This window comes from Brienomyrus brachyistius, chromosome 16, assembly GCF_023856365.1.
Source record: "Brienomyrus brachyistius isolate T26 chromosome 16, BBRACH_0.4, whole genome shotgun sequence".
Classification (NCBI taxonomy): Eukaryota; Metazoa; Chordata; class Actinopteri; order Osteoglossiformes; family Mormyridae; genus Brienomyrus; species Brienomyrus brachyistius.
Window position 1 is genome coordinate 13713224 of NC_064548.1, and position 17326 is coordinate 13730549.

The 17326-nt window shown below is 45.4% G+C and overlaps 2 protein-coding genes across 4 annotated transcripts in view; one reads left to right on the plus strand and one right to left on the minus strand.

Annotated features, from left to right (window-relative positions):
• The window catches only part of LOC125709622 (cysteine/serine-rich nuclear protein 3-like), a 28101-nt gene extending 22974 nt beyond the window's left edge, over window positions 1–5127 (plus strand). For all 3 annotated transcript variants that reach the window (XM_048978249.1, XM_048978250.1, XM_048978252.1), the window contains 3 exons: window positions 682–941; window positions 1600–1896; window positions 2045–5127. In XM_048978249.1, the coding sequence (XP_048834206.1) occupies window positions 682–941; window positions 1600–1896; window positions 2045–3133 (1646 nt within the window). In that variant the 3' untranslated portion in view covers window positions 3134–5127. The remainder of the gene's footprint in view (window positions 1–681; window positions 942–1599; window positions 1897–2044) is intronic.
• LOC125709621 (polypeptide N-acetylgalactosaminyltransferase 3-like) lies at window positions 4016–15333 on the minus strand. The gene is made up of 12 exons (XM_048978248.1): window positions 15028–15333; window positions 14031–14196; window positions 12910–13491; window positions 12119–12291; window positions 10365–10514; window positions 9843–10077; window positions 9405–9522; window positions 8896–9096; window positions 7647–7778; window positions 7449–7550; window positions 7126–7278; window positions 4016–6641 (listed from the first exon to the last, which is right to left on the minus strand). Exons 3-12 carry the CDS (start codon window positions 13404–13406, stop codon window positions 6528–6530), a joined length of 1875 nt encoding a protein of 624 aa, XP_048834205.1. The 5' UTR covers window positions 13407–13491; window positions 14031–14196; window positions 15028–15333; the 3' UTR covers window positions 4016–6527.
• Window positions 15334–17326: the final 1993 nt, after the last annotated feature.

Sequence of the window (17326 nt, forward strand, 5' to 3'; positions counted from 1 at the left end):
GCATCCTATGACAGCACCACGCTTGAATTCACTGAGTTCTTCAGAACGACCCATTCATTCACAAATGTTTGTAAACATGACATGTTTGTAAACGGCTAAGTGCTGGATTTTATACATCTGTGGCAATGGGTCTGAACGAAACACCTGAATTCAGTGACTGAGAGGTGTGTCCCAGTACTTTTTTCTATATAATGTATATGCATGCGCACACACACTCGCTCACTAATACCCAGTTACTTTGGTTTTAACACTCAGTAGTGGGTCGTTACGTAGTTTGATGCTTGCTTGGGAATACCGGTTTTAACCTGTCATTCTTCACTTGAGTATAGCTCTCCAAAAAGATCTGTGGGCAGTGGTGCAGTCATTGAATATTCACTTCCCCAGTCAGGGAATATTTTTTGTAATTCGCACACATTGAATTTTAGTTGGATATGGAACGAAAATGTCACACTATAGAGGCCTGCATATGAGTGAGGAAAGTTTAGGGTCAGAGAGTAGGGTAGGCCTGCATCCGGCACTCTTGGAGCTGTCGGGTTTAGTTTGAACCCACAACCTTCTGGGCACGGGCAGGGAGTTCTAAAGCTCACTGAGCTCTACACTTCTTCTGATGGAGTGCTGGTGAGTCCGTGGGGGGGGGGGGCACACTGTCAAACTCAACCATCCCTCACCTTATCCATCCAGCTGCCTCCATACTGAAGCGAGAGAAGAGGATGAGGACGAGGAAGGTGCACTTCGAGAAGGTGACTGTGTACTACTTCAGCCGGCGGCAGGGCTTCACCAGCGTGCCCAGCCAGGGCGGCAGCACCCTGGGCATGTCCAGCCAGCACTGCGGCGTGCGCCAGTACACCCTGGGCGAGTTCGCTCTGGAGCAGGAGCGCAACCATCGCGACATGCTGCGTGACCACCTGAAAGAGGAGAAGCTGAATGGCATTAAGCTCAAGGTACAGAAAGGCCGCACCGAGAAAGAGGACTGGGCACCTATTACACATGCTACGGTACTCTCGCCTCCTCACCTGTTTGTTGATGAAGAATTCACAGCATGGATGATACTGAAATTTATGCTTTATTTGCCATTTGTAATGCATTTGTTAAACCGACAACCTTCTGACCCCGAGTGGCTGAGCCACACAGTTGCAACACACTTAAAAATATAAGCTCAAAATAACTGGGATTTCCACCATTAAAGTCTATTTGAACAGGATTATTCATGACCTGTGGTGTTATTCCCGGCATTAATATTATTTATGGTCGAAACAGCAGCGTGACATCAGTGTGATAAAGAAACATGTAACATCTCAATCGGCCCAGACTGTAATAACATTACAGGGATTTTAAAGATATTGGACAGCCAATTCCCAGACACCTTACAAATTCATTAGGGTGAATATTAGGTTAAATATAAGTAGTTATAATAAGTAGGCGCTAAATGTTAGCCTACATAAGCTTACATTTTGCATAAGTGCAGTCCAGTTGAATGTTATTGCCACATTGAAAATTTCCCTTTCTTGCTACAGAAATAATGATGCTAAGTTATAAAGCCACTAGAGCACCCCCCCCCCAGTTCCACCACATTCCCAGTTCATGTCATCCTGTCCCCAGCTAACAAAAAACGGCACGGTGGACTCCAAGGAGGCCAGCGGGCTTACAGTGGAGGATATCTCCGACGACGACATCGACCTGGACAACACGGAGGTGGACGAGTACTTCTTCCTGCAGCCGCTAACCACTAAGAAGCGCCGGGCCCTGCTGAGGGCCTCGGGCGTCAAGAGGATCGACGTGGAGGAGAAGCACGAGCTGCGGGCCATCCGCGTCTCCAGGGAGGACTGCGGCTGCGACTGCAGGATCTTCTGCGACCCGGAGACTTGTGCCTGCAGTATGGCGGGGATCAAGTGTCAGGTGCATGTCATTTTCTGTCTTGTCCGCTTCCCTGCAGGCCTGCATGAAACAGGCCGTTTCCTGTTCGAGCAACATGTCAAAGCACTGTGGTTTAGCAGAGCTCTGCATGCACGCTGCATTGTGCCTATATCTCCTCTGGTCCCTGTAGGTGGATCGCATGTCATTCCCATGTGGCTGCAGTAAGGAAGGGTGCACCAACACGGCTGGCAGGATAGAGTTCAATCCCATCCGGGTCCGGACTCACTTCCTGCACACCATCATGAAGCTGGAGCAGGAGAAGAGCAGGGAGCAGCAGCCGCCCTCTATGGCGGATGGTTACCATGGCGAGGTCAACGTGCATGGAAACGCACTGGTCCAGGGGCAGCACGGCCTGGAGTACACGCTGACTGACGGCGTCCCCCAGGCTGCGATCATGCACCTTCAGGCGGCCAACGAGATGGACGAGGCTGTGGAGGAGGAGGACGAGGAAGAGGAGGAGGAAGAGGAGGACAATGAGGAGGAGGAGGACGAGGAAGATGAAGATGACGGCAGCAGCCTGTGCAGCGGGCTCACCGACTCCAGCACGCACAGCCTTGCCGGAAGTGACTCCGAAGAGGAGGACAGCGGCAAAGAGAAGCCGAACGAGAGTGTGGATGGGGTGTCTACAGCACATGTGTCTCACAGCGAAGTGGTACCGCTCTCCTCCGAGTTATGCTACCCGGAGGGGCCATCGGTGCAAGACAACCATAGCAATGGTAGCCCATACTTCTCGGCCTCCCCGGCTGAGTATTATCAGATGAAGAACTCAAGCATCATAACTGACGTTTCTATGGGTAACCGTGGTAGCGATTCCTTTGGCGAAGCCCCGCGGTTTCAGGACGGACTCGTGTCTCTGGACTCTTTCAGCGTGGGCCCCGATCCGTACCACGATTACTCCCAGCAGGCCGAGGGCCAGTACGCCAACCAGTGTTTCTCTGTGAGCAACGGAGCCTCGTCTGTCGTCGTCTGCTGCTCTCCCGACCAGAACGACGACGACGACGTGCAACCCGGACAGGCCTACTGCAGCCCACCAGAAGGCCATCTCCAGCTTCAGAACTTCTTGAAGGAAAATGGTCAGGAGCTGTACGTCAGGAAAGACGGCTGTTTCAGGGCCGAGCCACAGGAAATTTCGGACGGACTTGCGGAGACCCCAGCCCGCGCTGACGGCATGCAGGTCGCCCCCTCCGTAGAGTGCTTACCCCAAGTCTCCTTTGTCTAAGTCCTTCAGTTAGTCCCATGAGGTTTGAACGGTTCAGTTTTTAAATCCAATTCTTGGCTGATTTGGTTAATGTTTCAATGTGAGAAGTGGATGTAAACAGTGTACAAACAAAGTTGGGGGTTTAATTACCTGCAATTACTATAGATACAAAAAGAGTAAATAACCCGCAGATGAATTAATTTTATGCCGAAGGGTCCAGACTCTAAGTGTATGGAATATAATTCATGTAAAATAATGCTGAAGTGCAAAATTAAAAGCAGAAAAAATGTAGGCTTGTGCAATGTACTGTAATTATCTTGTAAAAGTTCTAGTTTTCAGCCAATTCTGTGAAGACCTTTTATACGTCTGTGTGTCCATTGCCGAAAAAGGAAAGTATATTGTGCAGTTTATTTATGGAGTCAAAGTGGATGTAAAATAACATTTTGATAATGAAAAGCATGTTATTTTTGAGGTGCGGACGGCCTCTCTCTGACCAATGGATGAAGGTGGGTCTAAACTTCTGTATCAATGTACTGTATGGGATGGTATTTTAAAGTCGTCATCTGTGCTTTTTATAGTTTGTAAAAGCATGTGGCTTTTTTGTGGTCCTTCGCTTTTGGTGAAAAGTCCAAAGGCACAGATCTGACCTTATGGAAGGTAAGGTGTTGAAAATGTATTTGCACTTTTTTAAAGACAATTCTGAGGACAGACGCCATGGAATGACTAATACTTGAAACACGATATAAAAATGAGTATTCAGTGGTCTTGTTTCTCCCCCTCATTCAGTTAACTGTTCATTACCGGTGTGTTCTTTACATTTGCTGATACTTAGAGCGATTGTTCTTATTTGGAAAATCACATTGTTTTTTTAAAACAAAAACTGAACGAAAGCCAAGCGGGAAGTGATTATAAAAAGGTTTATAATGTTGGGGAGGCATACTTAAGACACAAATTCATTCTCAGCTTTGTACAATTTCAAATACCACACTTATACCTCATCAAAACCACATGTCTGCAAATAATTCCGCTGTGAAAAACTTCTGCGGGTCGTTTTTACAAACCTGACGTTGCAACTAGCTCCATAAAGAACATCAGCCTGCATGTTGGCGTCAGGGCATACAGGAATGCAGTGGTGTAATTACAATCACGGCTGGTCTGTTTTAAGGTGTGAGTGCTGCTTTTCTTTATGTTGACGTAACCCTGTTCCACATTCTGCTCATCACTCAGATTGTAGCCTAAATTTTCTATTATTAACATGTGACTTTCAGGGTTTAAGGGCAAGTCAAATTCATGGAGGGGGCAGTCTTTTTATTAGCCAATGATACTTTTTGAATTGGTGAGTGACAGGGGATGGCACTCTGGGGGCCAATCAGCTTTCAGCTGGGGCCAGTGCAGCCACTGTGGCCCCACCCCTGTGTACAGGAGCTACCAATATGAATAAAGTTTTTGGTCATTCCAGTGGAGAGACAGTGAGGAAACTGAAATTCTCAGTGCTCTAAACTAACAGAAAAGCATTCTGGGAGTGCTTGTAGCATCATAACATCCCGTTATTGAAATGCTCTGAGTGCAGGAATCACTGGCAGACAGTTACTGCAGTGGGGTAACACATAACACATGGCTCTGACTAGACCACCAATCAATGGTCCCCCTTCTGCTCTAAGCCGGGGTGTCACTGGTTCCTGCTGTGGCCCAAGCCTCTGACACCTTGGCCAGTGGGACACCGTGGACCCGTGTTCAGCACTGTGTTCAGCACTGTGTTCAGCACACGCACTGTTTCTGCTGGACCCTCCTTAGATGTGTGCTTGGCACTTTGTTAATCTATATTGATTTTTTTTTTTATTAATCTTGCCATGACATCATTCCATGACACTAGATCGCATTGTTTTTTTGTTTCGCGTATAGATTTGGATTTTTTTTAATTAGTGACATTTATTTATACTTGGTATATGGGTTTATGTTAAGGGTGGTTTTTAATCACCTTTCAAGGATGACAGCCACTCCCCCCCCCCTCCCCCAGAAACATCAGTTTGAAATAAATAAAAAGTGAATGAACCTGCCGCTTCCCTACTGTCATTGTGTGGGTATTACAGTGTCTGAAGGCTACATGTAAACAAGTACAGTGAAGAAAAAAAAGAACTTCAAATATTTTCTAAATTACAAACTTGCAAAAATTGTTTGCTCCCAGTGAAATATTGACTTATGCACTTTACACAAGGGTCCTTGCAGACTATAAGAATTAGAAAAGAGAGTCCGCCACCTAGTGGTGGAATTGTATACCGCACACCCTTCAAAAAGCTAGAGGCTCACTGTGCAGGCCATTATTAACGAGAGGAAAAAAATAACCACAGTTTGACCCTCTGTTACCCGCAGGGTTAAAAAAAATAAATAAAAAATTACAGAGTATATGAATGTAGAAGTAAAAATGGGGTTAGAAAGAGAGACCTGAAAAAAGCGTGGGTATTGTCCCTATGATCCAGCGTATCCTATGGACACACATTTAGAGCCTGTCAAATTAAACACATACAAATAACACAACAAAACGTAAAAAATCTGGTACCATTTTGAATTCAGTTAGATTTTCAGTCTGTTTTCGTGACAATGCAGTGAGTCATAGACAACTGCCCTCAAAATTCTTTGGTACTCACCACTATTGAGGAAAACTAATTGTTTACATATAAAAACATTATTGCCACATACTTTGTTGCAAGAGAGAAAATTCTAGAAGGCATCTTTTCCATACACATTTTGCGAACACATTTACGTGTCCAGGGACCCTGATATGTTGGATTGATTCTCAAGTTATAAAACCAAATAAGCAAACTCAAATTTAGGTAAAATTATAAAAAAAAATAATAAAAAAATCACCCACTTCCACCCTGGAAACTACACATTTTGGCCTTTCCACATCTAAAACCATATAATGACTAAGGGTGCAATTCATACGCGCAGTACACATCTCTATGGCAAAGTGAAAACTGCTCACGCATCGGTTTCCAGAAACCACCAATATGTAGAAACCTGGCCTGTTCTATTGGAGGAATGCAAGGTTAAAACCTACAGGGGGCAGGACTGACACCAGTTTTCAATTGCCGCCTGGTTCAAATGAACGAAGTCCAATAAAGTAACAGTATTTTGACTGACAGCTCAAATTAGTCCCACCATCTTATGATTTAAAGGCTCCATTTCTGTTAGCTACATGCTAACAATGAGGGGCAAAATGAAATTGCACAAAATATCAGTACTAGAACCTGCCTTTGTGTCACATCTGGGTCACCCCTCCAAGGAATTCAAGACTGTCCAAAAATATTCACATTGCACATAAAAATAAATTAACATGCAAATCTCTTTATAAAAAAAATGTAAAAAACAAACTTGTGGGGTCTGTTTTCATTGGCTGGTGTGCAAGGCCACGCCCTCAGCTGAAGACCCACAGCTGGTACCTGTCGGAGGGGTCACATGGGACCAGGGATGGGTGCTCGTGCCGGGCAGTGAGGCAAAGCTTCAGCCCTGGATTCCAGAGCAACTGACTCTGCAAGGAAGTCAGACACAGAAAGTTATCATTCCTCCAGAGCGTATATTGATGGGTTAACTGTAGCACCCATATAGAAGTCACTTAGATCCTCTCCTTAGCCATTAATTGACCAATTAGTGCCTAATTGTCCAGAGAGAATCTCAGAAGTGTTTGCCTGTATTTGTTATATGAACTACATCATATTTTATTTATTTAGCAAATGTTTTTCTCCAAAGTGATGCCCATAGCTTCCGGGATAGGCTCCGGACTCCCCCGCGACCCAGACGGATAAGTGGTTGGGAAAATGGATGGATGGTGATGCTCAGACAATCCCTGGAGCAAATTGGGGTTAAGGGTTTTGTTCAAGGGATCTAATGCTATAACAGCTCTGCCCAGTCAGGGTTTGAACCAGAGCCACTCACCGCCCCGCTACCAGCTAACGGAAGAGCAAGGTTACCCAGGAAAGAATCTCCATCTCACACGCATAAAGCACCAGCCCTACCTCTTTAAGGTCCCACTTCTGCTCGGCTCCGACGAAGGAGCTCCTCCCCTTGTACTGACACTCCTCCAGTTTCACGGCCTCCTCCTTCCCGTGGAGGCACAGCTCCTTCTGAATGTTGTGACGGATCTCACGGTGCGTGGAATACTCAAAATACTGGCCAATGAAATTAAAGAGGGGTTTCTAACCAATGCTACCACATGCCAGGGGTGACAGAAAATTAGCCAACTAGCAAATCTGGCTTGAGGACAGTGTATAAAACATACATGAACATCTTGTTACACCAAATCAGATCAGCCATCTTAAAGATGTCGGCCGAGGTGCACCTGATTTCCTCCAAGTCCATGGCATGGGTACATGATCAACTCTTTTCCACCCTCGTTGTTCTCCCCAGCATCCAGACAAGAGTCTTTACCTATGTTCATCACCTAGGGAGAGGGCGGGAACACAGCATAACAGAGATGTCCAGGCCTGGGTGAGCCTGTACTGTGGAGGAACCTTGGCGATAAGTGGGGAAGTTTTACCGCGCCGAAGTGAAGAGGGTTGAGGTCGGGCATGAAGACCTCAGGATACACGTTCTTCAAGTACCAAGCAAAGCTCTTGCATTGCAGGCGCTGCCGGAGCTCCAAGCGCTTGGAGATGTCACCAAAAGCCCTCTGTAGGAACATGATTCCAGGGATTGGTTTGAAGATGAAGCACTTTCAGAAGTGACCCTCTTTCTCATAGAGGATGAAAACCTGAGACACGATTCCACCAGGACTTCAAAAACCTCAGCAGGACAGCTTTGAAGATTTATATTTCAGTTTATATTGCACCCCACATTCTTCTCTAATGTCTGATCTGATCCTTAGTACCATCTCAGCTAGCTAACCTGGGGGGGAAACCTGTCTTTGGACTGTGGGGGGGAAACTGGAGTACCCGGAGGAAACCCCACGACGACATGGGGAGAACATGCAAACTCCGCACACGTGACCCAGGCAGAGACTTGAACCTGGGACCCAGAGGTGTGAGGCAACAGTGCTAACTACTGCACCACCATGCTGCCCCACCTGATCAAACCGCTGAACTATGAGAATGACACTGCAGAGACTGGCAACTAAATCACATTTTAGTCAGATGTATGAATATTTAATTTCTTATTAAGATGAAAGTACAGTCTATATAGGCACCGTGCAGTAAAATGAGCAGAAATGCCAGGTTCTCAGAGATGATGTGCATGGCGAGGAGGAGTAATCCCTCACACACGCTTCTCAAAAGCCCCCAAATTAAACCATTTGTAGAGGATAGTCCACGGTTTCTTCGTTCAATAAGGAACACTTAGGCAAAACAGCAACAGGCGCACATTACGGACCTCAACATGCCAGTGCTGTCAATGCTGTGTTGAAGAATGAGTTTCCTGCTGCTGTAATTGACTCAACAATAATGCACCTACTGTCTCTACGGTGGAGGGAGGCATGTTAGAATGAGACAATTAAACTGCAGCCGTGTTTAGCTTAGGGTTTTTAGTGCTGAAACCTTTTTTCAAAATCTGTTCAAGCCAGTCTAACCACTGATGGGGGGGGGATTCATTCCAGCATGTGGCTGCCCAAACAAGACAAACACAGGAGAGGTGACTGACCCACAGAACCCCCCCCCCCCCCCCCCATGCTTGGAAAAATAGGAGCATTTTTATCCCTGCTTGCAGCTGAAAAAACATTCCAAAGCTGCACTGGATAAGCCCCCCCTTGGCAATTTGCAGTGCACCATGCTCTTGGAGGTCTTAGAGGCTCCTACTTCTCTGGCCATTTGCGAGGCTTGCTGGTTCCTGCGGTAGAAGATCTCCTTGTAGCCGTCCATCCAGACCTCGGCCAGCCGCACCTGGTTGCGAGCGATCACCTGCGTGCCCTTGGGAAAAGTGTGGGGGCTTTTGGTGCGGAAGACATGGCCCACGACAGAGCAGGGGATGATCTCCAGCTGCCCCCCACACTGCCACACCTGGGGGGTGGGGGAGGGACACGGTACGTCAGTGAAGGCCCATCCTTCCTCATCCGAGCAGACAACATGGCAGCCATGAGCTACGCCAATGTGAGGCACACAGAGTTAAGTCAAATCAAACCTGTTACCATCGCAGCTACAAGACGATGGCTGGAATGAGCAGAACACAAAGTTCTCAAATTACACGTCACTCCAAAGTGCCACAAATAAACATAAACAAAAGACTAGTTAGTGGGCATTCAAACAAAAACAATACATACAAAATACAGAATTTTGTGGTTTGAACTTTGTTTTCCATGTCGACTTACCCTAAATGACATTTCGATATTCTCCCCTCCCCATATTTCCATTTCCTCATCGTAACTTCCTATGTAGTAGAAGTACTCTTTTGAGATCGAAAACAGCCCCCCTGCAAATGTCGGAGTTCTGTAAAGTATATGGGTAAATATTTATGTGGCTTGGAGGATCTGCAGTGTGGGAATCATTCCCAGAACACAACGACATAACAATGACAGTGACAAAGGCGACCATGAACACACATGTTTGGGTAGACAGTTAACATATAGATACGCGTGTTGTGTTTGGATATGTACAGATATGTATGGACGTGTTATAGATGCTACATTTTAACATCTTTTTATTTTTTGCCCTGCATTCTCATCAGTCAATATCATATAACTAAAATGTCTCTCGGCACACTTAGATGCACGTTACATGACAATGAAGCCCCAAGGCGTTGCCCTCACTTGATGGGATAAGTTTCGTCCCTCCGCCGCTGTTTCTCATGGTCAGGAAGACTCTCCCAGCCAAAGGACAAGCCCCAGTCGAAATTTCCCCGGTTGTGGTTCTGTCCGTATGGGGACGGCTTCACAAACTCAAAGGTGCCGAGGTCGATGGTGGTGATGTCGGGGCTCACCACGGTCGTGCGGTTTTCGGCTATCCGGGACAGCAGCGGTTCCAGCCAGCCGTGGAAACACTCGCCTGAGTGACACAACGCCCGTGTCAAAGGACAGGCCTCACCCTGCAGCTATGCACAGATGTGCAAGAGCCTCTTCACTAGATATTATAAATATTTCCACAAGACTTACTAACGAAACGGAAAGAGAATGCGCGGGACAGACTTAAACATCGGCAGCCTCTTCGTTCCGCTAGTTAACTACGAGAGAAAAGTCTTCATTTTCTCTACCGACAACCAATCTCATCAATTAGGAATGGGGAGGGGGTTGGAGGTTTGAGATAAGAGCTCGACGCTGGCCGCAAGCACTCACAGTGAGCATCCAGGAACGTGAGCACGTCTCCGGCGGCGACGGACGCGCCCAACAGCCGGGCGGTAATGAGCCCCTTCCTCTCGCGCTGACGGACCACTCGCACAACGTGCAGCCGTTTCAGATACTCGTCCAGCTCATCCTTCAGGACCTCTGTCGGACGCAAGACAGCCGAGACGACGGAGGCTAGCACACATGCCGTTACCATCAGTGACCAGATGTGACAATCCAATGCTTTTCATGCAACCGCTTCGAACTCATAAAAATCCCCACAGTTACAGCCGTGTCTAGGAAACAGCAATAAACAAATCATACGGTCAGAATCGGCACGGCATCTCAGTGGGTTACCTCGCACCTCCAGGGCTGACGGTTTGAGTCACATCCCCACGGACCGCACGGATTTTCACCACAGCAGAAAGACATGCAGTAAAGTAAACTGGCATCTGTGAATTTCCCATTGCGTACATGAGTGCGAGTCCAGCAATGGACTGGCATCCTGCCCAGAATGTACCACCTGCCGCTTTCACCGTGAATCCTGGAATAGACTCCAGACCCCCTGTGACCCTGTACTATTTAAGAGGCTACAATATTGATGGATGTTACATTGTTACAGAATCTGCTTAAATGGCTAAAGATTTTATTTAATTAACCAAGTTTCATATCATAACCTATGGCTAGAGGTGGAGAGTTCAGGTCCAGAAAGTAAAAATCTAGACCAAGATTACAACCAGTTGATTACAAAGGATCAGGGTCACAGAGAACTCAACTGGTTGGCTGAAACAAAATCCTGGTCTGGTTTTTTATTTTCTGGACTTAAACTATCCACCGATGCCTGTGATCCTGCCTTTAAGAGACCAAATGCCCTGTACAAGATTAGTCAGAATTTATCAGTCAGATTTAAGATACTAGTTTTCATCTACATTTACATACAGTACCTGTGTAAAAGTCTTAGGCAGGCAAAGAAAATGATGTTTAGATTATCCTCGTGTTGGTGTAAAACTATGATATGATGCCTGTCAAAGTGTGTCAGCTTCGCCATTTCAGAACCTCTGCTAAAATCATCCTAGTATTTGCAGCGACCGTCCAGTGCAGCCATGTATTTTTTGACTTGGCCACTAGCACACCTCATACAGCTGGTCAATCTGTCAGTGACTTTTTAAACCGATATATTTTATTATTTAAATTGAGCTGTTGGTGTAATTTAACATAATCATGGAACGGCTGAGGTGCCCCTGAGGAGAAGTTTGGGAACTGAAGCGGTGTTCATCTAGCCATCCAACTAGATATCAGTAACTTTTTAGAAAACAGAAGAAATAACTACTAGTTTTTTATTGCGTTACTCGTAAGCTGCACATGTTCTAATGTTAAATTGTGATTTTTGTTCTAAACTGAAGTACACTTGCTACCCAGATAAACAGCTTTAAACATTTCTTTGGACTGCCTAAGACTATTGCACGGAATTGTATCCATCTGCCGCTTCTATCCAAAGTGACTTGCAGTAGAGAGAAGAGTCAGAATACTTTGTCTGTGCTCCCTGGGGCTAGAACCAACAACCTTTGTGTTGCTAGAATAATGCTCTACTTGCTGAGCTACTGACCCGGTGATCACCATTGTCATTACAGCAAACTGAGATTCATGTGACCCCCCCACCCCCAACTGTAACCCCGACAGTAACCCAACAAGCTGCAGCTATGGATTGCAGGACCTCACAGCGAGCAGGGTGGTGGGGAGGAGCTGTCCGGTGTCCTCCTGTTTACCGTCTGAGCTGGCATCGTCCACCAAGATGATCTCCTTCAGCAGGATGGCGGGGGATGTGTGAAGGACACTATACACAGTCCTAAGCAGGGTGCTCCAGGCCTCGTTATGGAACACGATGATCACGCTGGTCGTCGGCAAGGCGGGGCACCGCTTGAAGGTCTGCTCGATGCATCTGCCGGGGTAAGAGATGGGGGGCGGGGCACGAGCACATCAGGTCAACGCCATACATCTCCAGAACTGATGCATTCCCAAAGGGTGTAAACAAGACATCCATTGTGTAAATTGCCTCATTTAAAAACTGAAGAACAGCTTGTTAATTGCAGCATGTTAATTGCCTGACTAGACAGATGTGCTTAGAAGTACTGGAAGCAGCTAGTGAAATTCTAATCTCCCACAGCTGAGCTTTTACAGGAACTAGATCATGTTGAATCTCAACATTTCTTTTAGTTAAACTGCACATTTCTGTTAGCACTCCTCTCTTGTACTCTTACTGTACTCAACCTGTGGGAAAATTTATTAAGTTACACTGAAGCTGAGCTTCAGAAAAGCTTCTTTATATATAGATTTGTGCATGTAAGGCTACAGCCACAAGGGGGTGCTGCTACCAACACCGGAGAAATGTCATTTCAATACTCTGCGCAATAACGCCGGCACATGCCCATCGTCGACCTACAGGTTTACAGCTGTCAGGTGACTTAATGCCCAGCACAAAGCCCATCATCTTTACACGTATTTAAATATTACGGGACCGCATGCGTGAGGATTGCTCTGCAGCTTTCTGAATACACACTCCGGTGGTCTCGTATCAGGCCCCAGGTCCCGGCTGAGCGAGATGCGGTCACTGGCGAAGAGGTTGAAGCAATGCTTCTCCTCCCCGGCCTGCTTCTCCTTCTCCTCGGAAGGGCTCAGGCTGCCCATGCGGAAGGGCTTCCCAGAGGCCCCCGGTGAGCTGGGATTCTGAGGGGGTCGCTCCAGGGAAGGCCGAAGCTCGGCGGCAGTGTAATGCCCGGGCAGACAGGAGGGGTTCCCGGCCCTCTCAGGCTGGCGCACGGGGGCTTTGATCTGCATTTTTGGCACGGCGCCTCGGAAGTTATTGACGGCCCCCATCACTATTCCCAGCACGCCGTCCTGCTTGCCCACAGCACCCCCCAGCCAGGCCTCCTCTCTGGGCCTCTGGCTCGCCACCTCACGCTGGATGAGGAACAGGAACGTGAGGAACAGGAGAGCCAAAATCACCAGTCTCCAAGGGTACAAGCGTCTCCTGAAGAACCTAGAGAAGGCAGTCATGATGTCCGTCAGACGAACTGACCAGTATCTTTGAGGTAAAGCTTCTCCAAGACACAAAGGCTGTTGGGAACATCAGCGGGTAATGCTGAAAAGTCAGAAAGATGGTAAAGTTAGATCTATTACATTTTGCAACCATTATAAAGAAAGCAGAGAATGCATCCCCATTATGAACAAAACTACTTCATAAATAAAAAGAACAAATACAGAAAAAAAACATTCTACAGTCACAATCACACCAAACATTGTTATTTAAGCTATAATCTAATAACTTTGCTCGACTAAAGGCCGCGATTTTAAAACTTTAAGTTATTAGAACTGCATTCTTCTAATAAACCCATTTCTCATTAAAAACAAAAGAACAAACTCTGATTGTTACTCGGTTGCACGAATTAAACATTTTCATGGATGGAATACAAGCGTCTACAAGTTATGCCTCTGTAATTATCATAACGTGATTTACATGCAATAATACACAAGTTAATCATTCCACATGCTGACTTAAAAGGCGTTTATAGATATATATAAGCTCGAGAACATGACGTGCATAAAAGGCATCTTAAACAACGAAAACTCCAAAGCTGCATATTAACTTTTACTCCCGTTCTGTTAAACTAACATACTTACTTTCTGTACAAGACGAAGTATGCAAATAAGTACAGTTAATAAATTTGTTCCCGAATGTTATGGTGAGTAATCCGCAATGGAAAAGCACTTCCGTCTCGCCGAGATCCAGGTGCGCAGCTTCAGGTGGAGGGAGGGGTCTGATGTGGGCCTGCGTGAGCCGGCACCCCTGCAAGGCAAATCCAAAGTGATCTGCATAGGTGCTTCTCAAAGGTGATCCCTCCCTGTTTTTCCACGTTTCTAAACTTCGTGTAAATTTACTGACTTTGCAATCTGCAAACCGTTTAAAAGCCAGTGTACACCGAAAGCTTTATTGACTACATGTAACTGAACAGCAAAACAACGTTTAGAGATGTTTTATCAACCCTGGGTTTCACCAACATCGTCGACTCACGATCGCAACTTTTAAGTCTCCTGCATTTCAGAACGAGAAGCAAAATGTATCATTTACTTGCTTTTTCCCAACGAAAATGCACAAGAGTCACTTTTACCCATCGGAGCGTTATGAATAGTCTCACCCTAGTAGAATATTACTAATCTGGCGTCACTGATTTATTAAACAGGTTTAGCCAAGTTACCCATATTCATTTAAAGTGTTGCCGGGTTACCAACGCTCAAGAACGTAAGGTCTGCTGAATACAGCCCAACCAACTGCCCCCAAAAGATAAAAAATAGTTCTGATACCCAAAGAAGCCAGTCAATTAAACATACTTGCATTTATTTCAAATACCTGTTATGCAAAAGAAATATGTACATATCAGTGTGATGTTTTGATACTTAGTATCAATCTTCGGTATTATTGGAATAAAAAAGAAACGTGCATGCGAAATATATCAGATTTGCACTGGTCACTTGATACAGAAAGCGGATATCTAAAGACCGCTCTGCCAAAAACTAAAGTTTCGTTTTTAATTCCAGCCGAAAGTGCGTTAAATTACGTGAGATCCGCTTTGATCGCCAGGTATTAATTGCAACTCCGCAGATTTATTTCGCAACTTACCCTACGGAGCGCTCCGATGCATGCCTGTGGACCGCAGTATCCCCCTTCTCATGTCCCCACAGATGATGTTTATAAAAGGGTCGTTTAATAATAAGAAGCCGAGCCAGCGGTGAGTCGGCTGGAAGTGGGTACGAGCGACTGCAGAACCTGGAACAAAGTTAAAGAAACAGCATATCGCTGTAATCCGCCGCTCTCCCCTGGCACGCAACATTAAACACCGCTCAAGTATTATATTAATTTAATTGGGACATTACTTGAACGGTACAGGAGAAGCGGAGAGAAGTGTGCCCCTGCTTCTATTTGGCATAAATACCGTTTGTTTTCTTCTGATTTTGATCAATAACAGATAGCGCAGTGTTTGGAGCCAAAAGTCGGAACAATGAAGAAATTGTGCTCACAGGGGTAAAGTCATGCTTTAGCGGTTGAGCAGAAAGAACTATCTCCAGTCGGTTTTATTAGCATATTACATCCAATTTGAACAACTTTTCGAAATGGCCATAAAGAATGAGTGTCTGGACGCTGGCTGTCGTTGGTTTGTATTCGTTTATTACTCATTGTAAAACAAATGACTAATTAGATTTACGACGTTTGTAATTTGCGTTATTAAAAGAATAACCGAATCGCCTCTAAAAATGTCTGAGTACGTTGCCAGTGATTTTATGACTTAGACGATACGTTTGTCCGATGCAACTAACGTTTTTATGCACTTGGTGTTTTGCAGGAGCAAGTCAAATGAAGTATTGTTTTCCCCCTCAAAGGTATTAAATTAAACCCTCCTGGGATATGAGTCAGCATAAGAGAACCAAGCACTGTGTCACCTGCAGTAACTGACTGATTTAAGTGGTAAAATGGAGTATAGAATTGTTGACCTTGGATGACGGATGAAGGAGTTGTAAACAATGTGGTTCTTTTAGAGAGACAGAATTTTTTTTGATAAGGAAACCAAATTTAACTGTACTACAAGACGGGCTGTGGTAACTATATCCTACTAAGCAAGCTTCAAAGCAGGACAGGTTTGACTTATATTAAACCCTAGTACCCGCTAGGTGACCCTAGTAACCTTTCCTTCCCAGACTTCCCAGTCTCCATGCCATGTTCCTACTCCTGAGCTCCAGTCGTCACCTTCTGGGAATCTCTGTGAATCTCATTTGTCCTGCGTTAGGCACGGCTTCTCTTCATCCAGTCTGTGGTAAGGGATGGAAATTCTACGGGCTGTGAGAAAGTCTTAGATGGAGTAGGTCCCAGCAGCGTCCCGAGAGAGCACACTGCCTGAGCGATATCACCATGCAGAAGCACACTAGCAGACTGCAGACTGCACACACAAACACAATGAGGGAGAACGTGGGTAATGAAAACATTCACAAAAATAAGAGCTACAACCCCCCTCCACCCCCGGACATGTCCCCAGTTAATATGTCTGAGACATGTGGGATGTCTGGTTGGGCTTTAATAAGACCCCCCCCACACACACACACACACACACACATACACACACACATATACAACTATGATCCTCCACTACTTTAGAAAATGAGGTGATCGTGCTGTAAGAGTTAATTAAGCCTTGTTCAGCCTTTAGTCAAGTTCTTAATTAATTTACTCATTATCGCTATACATATTTAAAGCATGTAACATTGGCTTGCAAAAGCAAAAATGTTGAATACTGATGGCAAGAATAAGAAATAAATGTAAAGAAACAATTGCAAACATGCAGCTTGGCTATAGCGAAATTATGAAACTATCACAAAGTCAGATTTCTTGCTTTGCAGAATAAGGCGTCGGATTGAAGGCTTCCCCGTGTAAATGGACTTCATCTTCATTCACTTACATTTAGCGCAGACTACCTTAAATCCAACAAGTTATCCAGCTAAGCAAGAAATTCTAGTTTGTGTTACAGCCCCCTGGTGGAGGGAAAAACAAAAGCTGTCAGACGGTACTGGAGAGACACTTCAGTTTATTAAAAATCTGATAGTTTCATAAATATTTACTGCACATTTCTCTTGGAAGCAGGAGACTGATAACCCACAGGTCATATTGTGAAATTTCAGTTTATTACATGCCAGCCTCAGAGTGACATTTAAGGTTCAGCCATGGTATGACATATGATTAAGGTAGTTTAATACAGCCTGTATGGCAAACAGCCTCAACGGTTATACTTCTTATCTTTGAAGGACTGACATCTATACATTAAATGTAAGTCCCTGGAAATGTAGACTGTTGACATCAAACGCAAAGACGGTGCAGAAGAGGTGAGTGAAGTACATGATACATGGTAAGTGTAAATCCAAAACTAGCTAAA

Excerpts from the sequence above, each read along its gene's own strand:
- LOC125709621 (XM_048978248.1), bottom strand. The coding sequence starts at position 13,406 with ATGACTGCCTTCTCTAGGTTCTTCAGGAGACGCTTGTACCCTTGGAGA. Across the intron at positions 9,523-9,842 it reads GACGAAACTTATCCCATCAA|AACTCCGACATTTGCAGGGG; the intron begins GTGAGGGCAACG and ends TATACTTTACAG. Across the intron at positions 7,551-7,646 it reads ACCCTCTTCACTTCGGCGCG|GTGATGAACATAGGTAAAGA; the intron begins GTAAAACTTCCC and ends CCCTCTCCCTAG.